Raw genomic sequence first — 14,085 nt, forward strand, 5'->3', positions numbered from 1 at the left:
ATATGAAATTAAAAAGTTTATATACATCAATTTTTATTTTTTTAATAGAAAATCACTTTTTTATATTTACATTTTATATAAATTTTTACTTCATGTACAATAATTCCATTTATGTTTCCAAATAAATATAACCTATCTTTCTTTTTGAATATAAAATACGCTAATATAATTAAGTTTAAATAACATTAACATAAGTGCATAATATTTCAATCTACTTTATTTATTTTAAAATTTTTATTTTTTTTAATGAATTTATAATAATGAATAATAATTTAAGAAAAAAATAAGCTAAATTAAATAGTATTCATTATATGTATATAAAATTACTATATTATTTGAAAAGAATAATTGATCGATAAAAAGAAAAATATAATCATTTTTAATTTATTTTATGAAACGTAATAATTGTATTAATAAGCATATTATTCAATTTGAATATATTTTATCTAAAATAAAAATTAATATTTATTTATTAATACAAGAAAATAATATGAAAGAAAAAATGACAGCAATATTAGGTGCTGGTATATCAGGCTTATCAGCTGCATATTATGCACTTGAAAATACAAGAATGGCTCCATTAGTTATATTAGAAGCTTCAAATCGTGTAGGTGGATGGATACGTTCTATAAAACAATCTGATGGAACGATTTTTGAAACAGGTCCACGAGTTATGAGAGCCAATACATATAATGTATTAAATTTAATAGAAGAATTAGGATTATCATCAAAAATCATTCCTATTAAATCTAATCATCCTGTTGCTAAAAACAGATATATTTATGCAGATAATGTATTACATTGTTTACCTAATAATTTAAAAGGAATTATAACAAAAAACACATTATTAAATCGTTCTTTAAGTAGTATTTTATGGAATGACTTCAAAGCAAAGAAAATTCTTACAGATGATGAAAGCATATATAGTTTTGTAGAAAGGAGATTTGGCAAAGATGTGTCTGAAAAAATGATTGCCCCAATATTATGTGGAATTTGTGGTGGTGATATACATAAATTAAGTGCAAGATCATTTATGACAAATTTATTTGAAATTGAGCAGAAATATGGTTCTGTATTTATGGGTCTTATACAACAAAAATTTTCAAACATGTTAAATAATAAAAACAAAAACAAAATTGAATTGAAAAATGATATTCATACAATATTAAAATTACATAATACATCTTCAATTTTAGCACAAAGAGCTAAAAGAGAAGCATGGAGCACATGGGGTCTTGAAGGAGGTTTTGAACAATTACCTCAAACACTAGCAGAAAATATAATGAAACGTGGAGTAAATATAAAAATAAAACATAAATGTGAAAAAATTATATTTAATAAAGATTGTGTGGAATTAATTATAAATGGAAAAATTGAAAAATATTCTAATGTTATATCAAGTTTATCTGCTAAAAGTTTAGCTAATTTAATACAAGAGCAACATCCAAAACTATCTAAAGAATTACATAGTATACCTACAGTAACAATAGCTGTAGTTAATTTTCAATTTTCTAAAAATGTTTTACCTATTGAAGCTTTTGGAGTTCTTATTCCACCAAAAGAAGAAATTCCAATTCTGGGTATAATATTTGATTCATGTGCTCTTCCTCAAAACTCCAAAATGACAGTATGTATAAACACAGTAGTGCTCAGTTAAATTTGACTAAAATCCATTTTAAATTTACATTCATTGTTAATAGCTTATTAATTTGAATTAAATTACAGTGTTTAATTTTAATATTGATTTTTTAATATGAGATTAATAGATAAATAGAAATGAAAAGAAAATAGATATAACAAGAGATAGTGAAAGATATCTCTATTGAATTATGCTCAAATCAAATTCTGATAAAAAATATATAATTTAACTTTTGGGTCGCAAACTTAGTTAAATTTAATTGAATACTGCTGTATAAATATTTATTATCTATTTTTTTTCTATTACAATTTCAATATTTATTACATAAATTTAATATTTGTTATAATGAATTTAAAAAAATTCTAGCAATAATACAAAATGATCTTAAAATTTAAACAAATTTTTACAAATATGTAATGGACTAGAAATACTTGTTGAATATGTACATCTTTTTTTAATCCAGGTACTGACAGTAATGATGGGTGGGGCATGGTTTGAAAAATACTTTGGTAAATGTTCATCTGAAGAACATTTAAAAATGATTGCAATTAAATATGTAAATAAACTTTTATGCATTAACGAAGATCCCAAGATATGTAATGTTTCCATTCTGAAAGACTGTATTCCACAATATGTAATTGGTCACGCACAACGGTTAACTCGTATCCACGATTATATCTCCGCGCATAAAATACCTTTGGGGCTGTGTGGTTCTTCATACCACGGTGTAGGAGTCTCTCATGTTATTCTGTCAGCAAAAGAAGCTGTTTCTAGTATTAATCAATATATGATATAATTTATAAGTTTCAAATTCAAACTTGACAACAACCTTGACTAATCAAATATATTTTAATGCTTTCTTTTGATTTAAAAACAAAATAATATACATGCAAGAAAATAACAAAATAGTAATGATAAATAAGCCAAGATAATCTTTTTCTTTAAAAAATAAATTACAATTTAATTTTAAACATGCATTATTCATGCTATATAATAAAAATACAAAGTACAATTCTTATATTAAAATGAAAATAATAAATAAAAGGAAATAGAATATTAAAATTGAAAAATGATATAAAAGGGATATAAAAATTTGGAATAATTATTCCAAATTAGCATTTAAAAAAATTATTTAGAGTTGGAAAAATTTTATACTTATTAAGATAAAACATATATAAATATGTATTTTTATTATAAAATGTAAATTATTGTTTATAAAATAAAACATAAAATATATAAAGAAGATATAAGTATTTGTTTATATATTCTATTTTTATATACATAAATGTAATACTACTAATACTACAAAACAAAGAGTAATTATTAAGTATTATAATATAAAATAGTTATTACAATTTAATATTATTATTTATAAAATATATATATATAAATATATATATAATTTATAAAAATCCAAAAATATATTTCTTTTTGTATAACAAAAAGAAATGAATGAATCTTAAATATATTATAATATTTTTAATTATGTAGATAAGCAAGCATGAAGTATCATAAAAATGCAGCACACAAGCATTCCATACTTGTAAATAAATCAAAACTACTATAATGCTATATTTATATTTATATTAAATAATAGTATATTCAATAAAAAATTTTAAATAATTTGCTTATATTCAAATTTTATTTAAATATTTTTTAATAAAGAATTATAAAAATAATTATTCTTTTAAGAAGACTACAACAATACAGAAAGAATAATAAAGAACTCAATATAATTCTCTCTATAATAAATTTAAGCACAATAAAAATATTTTGTTATATGCTTTGATATCAACAAATGAAATCTACTGACTAACTGTACCTGCATATTTAACTTCATCGAATGCTTTTCTAGCTTTCTTTAATTCTTCATTCATTGTTAGAAGATCTTTAACTCTTGCATATTTCCTTGGATCTTTTCTAACTATAAAATAAAATAAAATAAATTAACTTAAAATTTATATTATATCCTAGATAATCAATAAACTTATATTAAAATGTTTAATAAAATATATAAATAAATTATAATATTAATATTACCTAAAAATACAATATCCTCTACTTGAACACGACCAGTACGACCAATTTCCATAGCTCTATGTGTCATTTCAGTAATAAATTCAATAACAAGATCTTCTAATAAATCTACACTTTCTGTATAAGGATTTTGATCATCACCAAAACCATACATCATACAGCGTAGTTCTTTCGAAAACAATCGTTTTCTACCACCAGGTAAAGTTCCACCAATTGGAATTTCGGCCTCCTCATCTTCAAACTGTGATAATTTTAATTTTTTTTTCACTGATAATTTTAATTTAAATGTTTAATTTTCCAAAAATATTAAAATTATTAAATCAGTTAGTATTTTTAACTTAAGGTTAGGTTCATAAATAATATTAAATATCAACATATATTAAAATAAGAAAATCGAATAAAATATTTATTAAAAACCTGTTCAAAACCTTCTTCTGTGGTCATAATTTAATATTTGTAAAAATTTGGTAAAAATTTTTAAAAAATATTTCACACAGTGAAAAAATACAAACTCGCTATCACATAAAACGTAACGTTGTAAATGTAGTTCATTTGAAATTCATTTTAATAGTTCGTGAACGTTTTTCAGAAGATATTGTGAATAATTATGTTTTTTGATATTTGAAAAAGTACAAAATTATGTCGCCAGCAATTCCTACGCCAAAAACTTGGAAAGAAACCAATCGTTTACATAAAGAACAACGAAAAAGATGGAAGGAAGAGAGGTTAGCTAAGAAATTCGAAAAAGAAGAAACTAAAAAAAAATTACAGAAAGAAGTATTTAAACCCATTCAGAAACATTTTGAAAAAAAAGATATTTCGACAATCAGTATTGCAGTTCCTGGATCAATTTTAGACAATGCTCAATCTCCAGAATTACGAACATATTTAGCAGGACAAATAGCACGTGCAGCATGTGTTTATAAAATAAATGAAATTATTGTTTTTGATGATAAAGGAGAAATAATTGAAAGTGAAAAGAAAAAAATACGAAACGACGAAGTATTAGGTGAAAGACGAGTTGGATGTTTGCAGTTAGCTAGAATATTACAATATCTTGAATGTCCACAATATTTAAGGAAATATTTTTTTCCTATTCATAAAGATTTGCAATATGCTGGAATATTAAATCCTGTAGATGCTCCACATCACTTACGTCAGCAAGATATATCTTTATATAGAGAAGGAGTAGTTACAAATAAACCAGTTAAATCTGGTAAAGGTTCTCATGTGAATGTAGGATTATTAAATGATGTTTGTGTGGATAAGGTATTAACTGCTGGATTAAGAGTTACAGTCAAAATACCTGAAGAGCAATCAAATCTAAAAAAATTAAAAGGATTTATTGTTCCACCTGATATTCCTAGATCAGATACTGGTATATATTGGGGATATACTGTGAGATTAGCTAATAATCTCACAGAAGTATTAACACAATGCCCTTATAAAAGTGGATATGATTTGACCATTGGTACTTCAGATAAAGGAAAGTCAATTGATGATATAGAATCAAAAGGCATTGAATACCACCATGCTTTAATAGTATTTGGAGGATTGTCTGGATTAGAAGCTGCAGTAGATTGTGATCCTAATTTGGATGTGGATGATGCTTCTTTGGTATTTCATCAATATTTGAATACTTGTCCTCAACAAGGATCAAGAACTATTAGAACGGAAGAAGCTATTTTAATTACATTGGCAGAATTAAGAACAAAATTGTTTCCTAAAATTCCTTCATTACCAAATACTCAATTTAAAAGTTTTGTAAATAATTGAACTATTAGTAAATATAAATAATTGTAAGTAATAATATGAAAAATATAAAAATTTTTGCTTTTTTTTTTTATTTTTTATGAAAATTGTATAAAATTATACAATATTTTCAAAACTTTTAATATAAGTATATATATGTATAAACTTATAATTTTATAAGAAAATGTTTTTCTCTTTTTTATTGTTTAATTATTTTGTAATGCACAATTTACTGTATCTCTTAAAATTTTAATAACTTTTGCTTGATCAGAAGAACCTATGACTGCTGTTCCAGAGACAATCATGTTTGCACCAGCCTAAAAAATATATATATGTAATTTATTTTTTTATTATAATATGAAATTAATGGAATTATATATACCTTTGCACATGAATCAATAGTTTCTGGTCCAACACCACCATCTACTTCTATATCTAATGTAGGATAATTTTTTCTAAGCCATGATACTTTTTCCATCATTGGTTCCATGAATGTTTGACCACCAAAACCTGGTTCTACAGTCATAATTAATACCATATCTGCTAAATCGATATATTCTATAACTACATCTACTGGAGTCCCTGGTTTAAGTGCAACTCCAACCTTTCATTTAAAAAATATGAATTTAATAATTTTTTAATTAAGCAAGTTTAATTTAAAAATATTATATATAAAATATGAAAGTACATACTTTCATTCCTGCTTCTTTTACTTTTCTACAAATTAATGAAACATTCTTTACTGGTTCAACATGAAATGTATATTGATTAACACCAGCATCAGCCATAGGTTCTATCCACTAAAATAAAGAAAAAATATTGTATAATGCTTTTTAAATGAAATTTATTTAAATAAATATATAGAAATACTAATTTTTTTTTAAATTAAAAATTCATTTTCAAATATAAAATAAAATAAATTATACCTGATCAGGATTAGAAACCATCATATGTGTTTCAAAAAAGGCATCTTTTATTTTATGTCGAAGACATTTTACTAATGGGTGACCAAAAGTGAGGTTAGGTACAAAGTGACCATCCATAACATCTAAGTGTAAATAATCAGCACCATTATTAATTAATCGTTGTGATTCTTCCGAAAGTTGTGCCAAATTAGCATTTAGAATCGAAGGACCAATTTTTGCAGTCAATTTTTTTGACATTTTTTTTTTTAAGTAAAAAATATTACAGAAAAATGAAACACGTGTTTTCAATAAAAATGATAATGCATTATCGAGTGACTTAATGATCTTTCATACAAGGTCACTTCATTTTTTTTTAAATTTTTTACATTAATTAAGAAATACAATAAATTAAATTTTAATTTAAAAATTAAATAATAGGAAATAAATATAGTGCAAATTTATAAACACTGTACGAAATGAAATACATTTATTTATACATAAAAATATAGCAGTTTACAATAGACAATAGATTATGATAATTTTTCAGATGAAAGATTAAAATAGATAAAAAGTATTAATTAATAATAAGCGAAATAGGAATCGAGGTCAAAGAATCGATGTTTTTTTCATCGAATATAAAATTACATAGAATTTAGCAATTAATCTTATTATATCAGATTAAACGAAATCTTTTTTATTATATCTACTTATTAAGTCGATATATAAAATAAATAAATAATTTGTTTAAACTAGAATCCTCATTCGAGAGGTATCGCAATATAGATAATAATTAAATATTGAAATATATAGCTTAACTTGCTATTTTAAACTTGCTAAAGTCATTATCATAATCGAATATAAAACTCTTTGGCACCTTAAAATCTATTATAAAAGTTTTAAGTAAAATAATGGCTGCGTTTTAATTGATAATAATTAAACGAAGCGTTATTAATTTTTGAACGCATTGTCATGTTTTCAGTACCAAAATATAATCTCACTGCATAGAATTATGCATAGTGCTCATATTTAAAAATAATACCATATGACCATTAACGAACACTGAAATTTTGCGCAAGAAGATTATGGCATATCGTACAATAGTAAAAAGAGATCAATCCGGATTTATTCTTCCATAATTTATTTAATTAACTGTCCGAGACACTTCTTTTTCGGGCTGAAAAATAATACACATTTATTTAAACTTTTTCTTTCAAAAAATTTTGTTTATAAATTGAACGATTTTATTTATAAAATCGTCAAAAAATTAAATATCTTCTGTATAATTTATTTTAAAATAAATAGTGAATTAAATAAATTAAAAAATAATTAAATTAATTAAATTTAAATAAAAGTTAGAACTTACGCGCAAGGGATAAAGGAATGTACTGACGACTTGTTGACGATTTCCAGACTTCGCTTGACAAGTATAACCACCCATATCTTCCCATAAGAGTTCCTCTATCATTAAGTCACCACTATCTAATACTCTATGTCGCAAATTAGTTGATAAACTTAGAGGTACATTATAGTTATTCACCCAAGTAATTTGTGGTGTTGGTTTGCCACTTGCCCTGCATGGCAATACCACAGTTACTCCTATATTTGCTACTAATGTAGGAGAATAAAGAGTGATTATTGGATCACTTTCAGAACTGCAATTATTTAAACCACGTTCATCTGTAAGAAAAGAATAATTATTGAGTAAGATTTTATATGATAATTTAAATTAAAATTTTTTAACATTTAAGATTTTATCAGTATTCTATCTAATGATGAAGAATTGAACCAATAATTTTAAAATATTAAAATATTTCTTTTATACAGAATTTATTATATATTCTAAATATAACTCAAAAACATTAATGTTAATTATTTTGCAATGACAAAATCATAGATATTAATAAATGTCTATTTCGTTCGAATCTGAAATACAATTATGTGTGTATCAATTTCTTTATCTGTTGCAGAGAATAATACTAATTTTTAATAAAAAATCTCAAATACAAACGTTAAAATTATGTAATTATTTCTGTGATATTGCTTTTGATTTAATTAGTGATTATTTTACATAAAAAAAAGAAATACATATAAAAATATATTTTTTTAGTCAAAAATCTTATATAAAAATATATTATATAATATAATAAATATAATATATATATTATATATAAATACTCATCAATAATATGTTAACATCGATTTGATACGAATCGAAAAGATTATTATAATCATTTATTTTGAAAAAATAATAAGACAATTGATATTCAATTGCAAATAATGTATGGAAAAAAATCTAAAGTTTTATGAATCACTTATTAAAGAAATATGCGAATACATTATATAAAATAAGAGGGTTGCGTGATAGTTGATCCAAGTTTCATGTTAATATAGTTTTAGATTGTTAATATTCCACTTACTATTAACTAGCAGCACCGTAGGAGTAGAGATCTTCACCTCTCTCGCAGAAACCGACGCACAGTAGATTAATCCAGCATCATCTGGAGTAACGCATTCTATCACGAGCTTTGAATTAATTCTGGCCACTCCTTTCCACTCCTCGGATGGATCGTACAAGGAATGCGTACTGGCTTTCACATACTCAATTAACTACGGCAAAAAAGATATTACGAATTAATATCTTTCTTCTTTCTCTTGCTCACAATGTAAAATTGTATTCGTCCGTGATATTCACTTGTTCGTTGCTACCACTTCCTGTGAACCAGAGAATTTCCGGCGGAGGACTACCGCTAGCTTTGCATTCTAATTCCACCCTGCTTCTGCAATAATAAAAAAAGCACAATATTATCGATATTATTGTTACATTTGCGTTTTCATTTATTTTAATATGTCATATTTACCCCACAGTAGTTTCGATACCGTTTACTGGGTTCTGAGTGATAGTAGTCCATGGTTCTACTGGCTGTATCAAATCAAAACAATTCAACATTAGATTGCGAAGATTTCATAGAAGTTTAATTTTTTTCAAATCTCTCTTCGAAATTAAATCTTTATTAATCTCAATTTTATATTTCTTTTCAAATCAAATTCATTTCTTAAGATCAACTAATTTCTTTGCTAATTAAAGAGATATTTGATTAAAGAAATATAACAGAAATTGATTATTACTTTTGATTCAGAACGTGTTCCATATTCCGATAACGGCGTCAGGAAATTTGAGTTGTGTTCTATCATTTGCCTGCTTATGCTCCTACGTTCCGCAGCTCGTTCGACGGCATGTCGTGGTAGGAACGAAAAGGGATGTCCCGAAACCGTATACACGGTAATAACGAAAATAATAGTAATAAGAAAAACGAGATTGATCAGCATCTGAAACAAAATCAAAATTGTGAATAAAAAATAAAAGAAGACTAATATCGTTAACCGGAACATCGGGATAATAATATTATATCAAAGTGAATATGATTTGATGAATGTGAAAGGACATTGTGCAATGATTAAATCAGAATAATGTTGAGGAACACTAACGTCACGCTCTTTTCGCAGAAGTTGCTCCGATTGAATATAACAATGCGGATTTAATTGTCGGGTTAGGTGCGCGAGATTTATAGTATCGATTCATTCAACCTTCCTTCGGGGATACGAATAAACACAATTGGCAACAATGAAATTCAACAATGAAATTCTTGAGAACGGGACGATAATTAAATATATGTGATAATGTAGGGGGGACATATCACATCTCATTCTTTCTCTTTTCTGCTTACCCCTTTATCGGATCGTATCATTATGGCTTAATTTCGTTTAATAATTTCACCGACAATGCACCGATAATATTACGATCTTTACTTCGATTTTACCGTGATTTTACGTGATTTTAACACACTTTTTTTAGATCCGACACGTTTTACGGGAATCGGTTCGTTTAATATCACCATGAACTAGAACCGTTAATGGAAGAATTTTTTTTAAAAACGGAATGATAACTTAAAATTATACGTGGAAATGATAATCAATTTCAAAACTGAAGAAATCGGTACGGCAATCAAGTTTCACACAACGAGAATCTCGAGACGATTTCATGGGATTATTCTATAGGTCGTGCGGTTGAATCTGTCGCATGGCCTGCTCGTTAACGTGAGCATCGAAATCACCAAATTAAAGAGATTTCCTTTATCTATCGTATTTTATTCTCTTCGTATAAAACACGACACTCGATACCTTCGCCCTGTATCCTTCCGACGATATAATACCGGCAACGTGTCGCGCGAGGAATACCCGATTTCTGAATGACATATATCTCTCTCTTCGACTTAAATCGGTGTGTCTCTCTCACGGTTCTTCCACTTCGACACGTCCGTTTAGGATTTTAGAATGCGTGAACGTGCTGGCCGCGTCGTTTACCGTGACTTTGAGGCGTTCCCTCGCCTTCGGGATCGGTCCTTCTCAACCAAGTTCACGAATAAAATTTAGATGCTACCGCATCATTTTATCTTTGGCGTCTTCTCGTCTCGGCTTTCTCTCGCTCCCCCTTTTCCTTCCCGTGACGGTCGTTACACAGTGTTACTGAGTAAGAGGAGGAAGGAAGGTCACGCGTACCGTTTAAAAGAGATTAAGTAACTTGGGCTGTTAACGAGACAAGATGTTTGGAAATGAATTCGCGCGCGGAGCGTTAATGAACACATATGCGGTGCAAAAAAATAAGGGAGAATCTGGAGACGATACACGATGCGACGTGTTGGTGTGCGTAACTTTTTTTTGCTGCAAACACTTGCATGCAGCGTGTCCCCGAGGAAGAGTTAAAAGTGGCTAAAACTTCCGAGATATTGGACGGTTTATCGTCTCGCCAATGAGTATACAATAAGTAATTCCTTCGATATTTCGATTTCGATTATTACAGATCATAGTGGTGTTTAAATATAAATGACACAGTGGTGTTTCGTTTAATTTATCTGGAAAATAATTAGTTGCGCAAGCAAAAAGTATTATATAAATCTAAGCGGCAAGGTATTAATGTGTTAACAATGTTATCCGAAACATTTAATGAATGTATATATTTTGAATATGTAAGAAAAATATTCTTTAAGCACGTTTTGCTATTAAATGTATTTTGTATAGTAGTTTGCACGTATTCTTTCGAAAAATTAGAAATTGAATATCATCTAATAATTTAATTTAATTATGTTATTGAATATATAATTAAATATTTTGGATATAAATTTTCTTATAAATTTTCATATCTTGTAATTGATACATGTGTAAAGAATAATAATAATTTATATTCTAAAATAAAATAATTATCTAAGATCGAGAAATTATTATAACTTAATTCAATTTTCACCGAGTGATCGAAAGGATTAATAATATTGCGTTAATATAATTCTGCGGTTAAAAATTACGACACAGCTGGAATGTAATCGAAAAAACTGATATGAGACCAGGTGAGATGATGTTATCGCGAAGCAATGTTTAAACACCTCTAAACCTCTATGAGTATATTATGATGAAATTAATCGAAAAGTGTCAACCGATTAGAAAATAAGAGAAATCGGACAGTCTGTGAAAATGAGGAAAGTTGGTCGAAATTTTGCTTGTTAAAATATATGTAACTAAAAATAGAATGCAGTTCTCCGTACGTTATCTGCTTTCGAGAAACTAAGAAGTAATATAAACTTCTCAAAAATCTATATTTATATGTATCTAAAATTTCGTCCGCCTTGTCATTTCTTACGATTATCTCTGCTATTTAACAAATCTCATCTCACCGTCCCCATTATCTCTCTTTTCACATAAAAATCTATTTGCACGTGGTCACGTAGCTTTTTAACAGGGCCTTAATACTATTCTGAAAATTTGAATCGATCCTTACCTTTGAACTTATGAATCACGATGGGTAATTGTCACACGTAGAAAAGGTCCGCAAAAATATCGAATCTGGTACTGCTACGAGATAGAACTTTCGATAAAGATACTCGCGCCGGAGATGCTTTCTAGGAGCGCACATCACGGGAGGAGGTTTCGAACCGAATGATGCAACTTCTTATACAATCTTCGCATCTTCCCTATGATCTCGCGCCCTCTTTCCGCGGAGCCCTTTAACGCATCGTAATCTAGAGATGATATCAGGGAGACCGTAAACCGCGATAAGGAAATATGCAGTATGAAACACGAAAGACGAAATATGAATGAAAATTTTTTACTCTCCTATTTCTAGATGTATGTATGCAAGAATATAATATTAATTTATTCTTTTTGAAAAAGTAAAAAAAAAAAAAAAAAGGAAAGAAAATGAAATTCTTTCTTTTCTTTTTTCAAAATGTACATGAGATATAAGATATTTATATTATTATAAAAAATAATAAAAAAAAGAAGGAAAGAAATATTTCTTTCTCGTATATTTTTTTCCTTTATTTTACTTTTTTTTCTTCTTTTTTTGAAAGAAGAATATAACATATTTTTAAATTAAACACGTATTAAAAAGAAGGAAAGAAAAAAAAAAAGAAAATGAAAGAAAAAAAATTTTTTTTTTCTCCAAATTATAAATTATTAAAAATTCTTTTATTTATCTGTTTCTTATAATTTACGCATAGGAATATATATCATTTTAAAAAAAAAGTGAAATTTCGAATAGAAAGGATTTCTCTTTTTTATTTAAAAAAAAGCAACGTATAAAAAAATGAAGAAAAAAAAATAATATTTAACTAGAAAAAGTCCTAATTAACCATGGCTTATTGACAGAATGGCCAATTCGGATTTTTATCGTCTGTCAATCGTGTAACAAACGTAAACATCGTAAAAAAAGTATCTATAAAACAATGAATCCTAGGAACCCCGTTGAAAAATCAAACTCACCATTTCTTTGTCGACTTTCTCTCGATCTTGGAAAACGATTGTTCACTATTTTATTATCAGTTTAGCAGGAATAAAAATACTGACTGAGCGTCGAGGAACAGATATTGACACATTTATATATTTCGAATGTGGCGACAGGCGTCTTTGCTTACTCCTGATTGGACGATATATGGAGGAGTAGGAGTAATAAAAACCACACCAAACAATTGAATTCATTATCTGTGCGTTTGTGCACACGTAATAGTCCTACCCAATTTACTTCCACCCTCTATACTCATCATCGATTTTTACTTCGAAAGAGACCGCCGCGATAATTATTTTTATTGAAACTGATCGTACCAGGAAGGAGGCGATCACAATTACCCCCAACTAGCATCGTCTCGGTCGAACTCAACTGAAATTTCAGCTACCGAAATTTTTCTAGAAGTACCCCTTCAATTGGTCGAAATATAACGTAAAATATGTGAACCAACCGCGAATGAGTGGTGAAAAATAATTATTGATATTCGATAAATTGAAAGAATATATCGTAACAAGAATTGATCTTATTCAATTATGAATTATGCCTGTAACTTAACAACGATGGATCCTGCAGGTCCTAAAACATGTTTAATGAGCTCCTTTTCAAAGTAATTAAACAACTTTTGAACTTTCATAAATGAAATTATTATCGTATACTATTACTATAATATTGTATAATATATTTATAGGTTATTTTAATTTTAATTATTTTTGTAATGTATATTATAGTATATTAGAGTGTTGTAGATATTTTTTTTTACAATATATTAATTTTCGAAAAAGATAATATTTTATATTTTTAAATATAAAATATTAATTTTATAAAATATATGTATATTATTTTTATTATTTTATTATTTTTTATTATTAATATATAAGAATTTTCTTTTATTTTTAACTTTTCCTTGATGAAACAATGTT

The 14,085-nt window shown here is 26.9% G+C and overlaps 5 protein-coding genes across 7 annotated transcripts; 2 read left to right on the top strand and 3 right to left on the bottom strand.

The window, feature by feature from the left end:
• Positions 1-409: 409 nt before the first annotated feature.
• Positions 410-2,442, top strand: LOC102672738 (protoporphyrinogen oxidase). Its single transcript, XM_006607973.2, has 2 exons — positions 410-1,627; positions 2,103-2,442. The coding sequence occupies exons 1-2, from the start codon at positions 491-493 to the stop codon at positions 2,433-2,435; spliced, it is 1,470 nt and encodes a 489-aa protein (XP_006608036.2). The 5' UTR covers positions 410-490; the 3' UTR covers positions 2,436-2,442.
• LOC102672519 (transcription initiation factor TFIID subunit 13) lies at positions 2,008-4,416 on the bottom strand. Of its 2 annotated transcripts, XM_006607972.2 has the most exons (4): positions 4,094-4,416; positions 3,680-3,917; positions 3,462-3,563; positions 2,008-2,387 (listed from the first exon to the last, which is right to left on the bottom strand). In XM_006607972.2, exons 1-4 carry the CDS (start codon positions 4,118-4,120, stop codon positions 2,383-2,385), a joined length of 372 nt encoding a protein of 123 aa, XP_006608035.1. In that variant the 5' UTR covers positions 4,121-4,416; the 3' UTR covers positions 2,008-2,382. The 2 variants fall into 2 exon arrangements, with proteins under 2 accessions (XP_006608035.1, XP_006608034.1); XM_006607971.2 differs by lacking the exon at positions 2,008-2,387 and having other exon boundaries at positions 3,428-3,563.
• On the top strand, positions 4,274-5,797 carry LOC102672373 (putative methyltransferase C9orf114 homolog). The gene has a single exon (XM_006607970.2). It carries the CDS (start codon positions 4,316-4,318, stop codon positions 5,450-5,452), a length of 1,137 nt encoding a protein of 378 aa, XP_006608033.1. The 5' UTR covers positions 4,274-4,315; the 3' UTR covers positions 5,453-5,797.
• LOC102672233 (ribulose-phosphate 3-epimerase) lies at positions 5,510-6,702 on the bottom strand. Its single transcript, XM_006607969.2, has 4 exons — positions 6,355-6,702; positions 6,121-6,228; positions 5,811-6,032; positions 5,510-5,745 (listed from the first exon to the last, which is right to left on the bottom strand). Exons 1-4 carry the CDS (start codon positions 6,589-6,591, stop codon positions 5,635-5,637), a joined length of 678 nt encoding a protein of 225 aa, XP_006608032.1. The 5' UTR covers positions 6,592-6,702; the 3' UTR covers positions 5,510-5,634.
• Positions 6,703-6,794: 92 nt separating this feature from the next.
• On the bottom strand, positions 6,795-13,263 carry LOC102672872 (neural/ectodermal development factor IMP-L2). Of its 2 annotated transcripts, none has more exons than XM_031510534.1 (7): positions 13,144-13,263; positions 9,460-9,660; positions 9,192-9,253; positions 9,026-9,110; positions 8,751-8,940; positions 7,697-8,010; positions 6,795-7,507 (listed from the first exon to the last, which is right to left on the bottom strand). In XM_031510534.1, the coding sequence occupies exons 1-7, from the start codon at positions 13,144-13,146 to the stop codon at positions 7,475-7,477; spliced, it is 888 nt and encodes a 295-aa protein (XP_031366394.1). In that variant the 5' UTR covers positions 13,147-13,263; the 3' UTR covers positions 6,795-7,474. The 2 variants fall into 2 exon arrangements, with proteins under 2 accessions (XP_031366394.1, XP_031366396.1); XM_031510536.1 differs by lacking the exon at positions 13,144-13,263 and adding an exon at positions 12,161-12,365.
• Positions 13,264-14,085: the final 822 nt, after the last annotated feature.

Source organism: Apis dorsata, unplaced genomic scaffold (genome assembly GCF_000469605.1).
Source record: "Apis dorsata unplaced genomic scaffold, Apis dorsata 1.3 scaffold_27, whole genome shotgun sequence".
NCBI classification, from domain to species: Eukaryota; Metazoa; Arthropoda; class Insecta; order Hymenoptera; family Apidae; genus Apis; species Apis dorsata.

Bases quoted from the DNA above. Each gene is read 5' to 3' on its own strand.
- LOC102672738 (XM_006607973.2), top strand. From the start codon at position 491: ATGAAAGAAAAAATGACAGCAATATTAGGTGCTGGTATATCAGGCTTA. The intron at 1,628-2,102 runs GTATGTATAAAC...TTTTTAATCCAG, and splicing joins CTCAAAACTCCAAAATGACA to GTACTGACAGTAATGATGGG.
- LOC102672519 (XM_006607971.2), bottom strand. From the start codon at position 4,120: ATGACCACAGAAGAAGGTTTTGAACAG. The intron at 3,918-4,093 runs GTTTTTAATAAA...AAATTATCACAG, and splicing joins CAGAAGAAGGTTTTGAACAG to TTTGAAGATGAGGAGGCCGA. The intron at 3,564-3,679 runs GTAATATTAATA...TTTATTTTATAG, and splicing joins AGAGGATATTGTATTTTTAG to TTAGAAAAGATCCAAGGAAA.
- LOC102672373 (XM_006607970.2), top strand. From the start codon at position 4,316: ATGTCGCCAGCAATTCCTACGCCAAAAACTTGGAAAGAAACCAATCGT.
- LOC102672233 (XM_006607969.2), bottom strand. From the start codon at position 6,591: ATGTCAAAAAAATTGACTGCAAAAATTGGTCCTTCGATTCTAAATGCT. The intron at 6,229-6,354 runs GTATAATTTATT...TCTTTATTTTAG, and splicing joins TGGTTTCTAATCCTGATCAG to TGGATAGAACCTATGGCTGA. The intron at 5,746-5,810 runs GTATATATAATT...TATATTTTTTAG, and splicing joins CTATTGATTCATGTGCAAAG to GCTGGTGCAAACATGATTGT.
- LOC102672872 (XM_031510534.1), bottom strand. The intron at 9,111-9,191 runs GTAAATATGACA...TTATTATTGCAG, and splicing joins GGTATCGAAACTACTGTGGG to AAGCAGGGTGGAATTAGAAT. The intron at 8,011-8,750 runs GTAAGTGGAATA...CTTTTCTTACAG, and splicing joins TACGGTGCTGCTAGTTAATA to ATGAACGTGGTTTAAATAAT.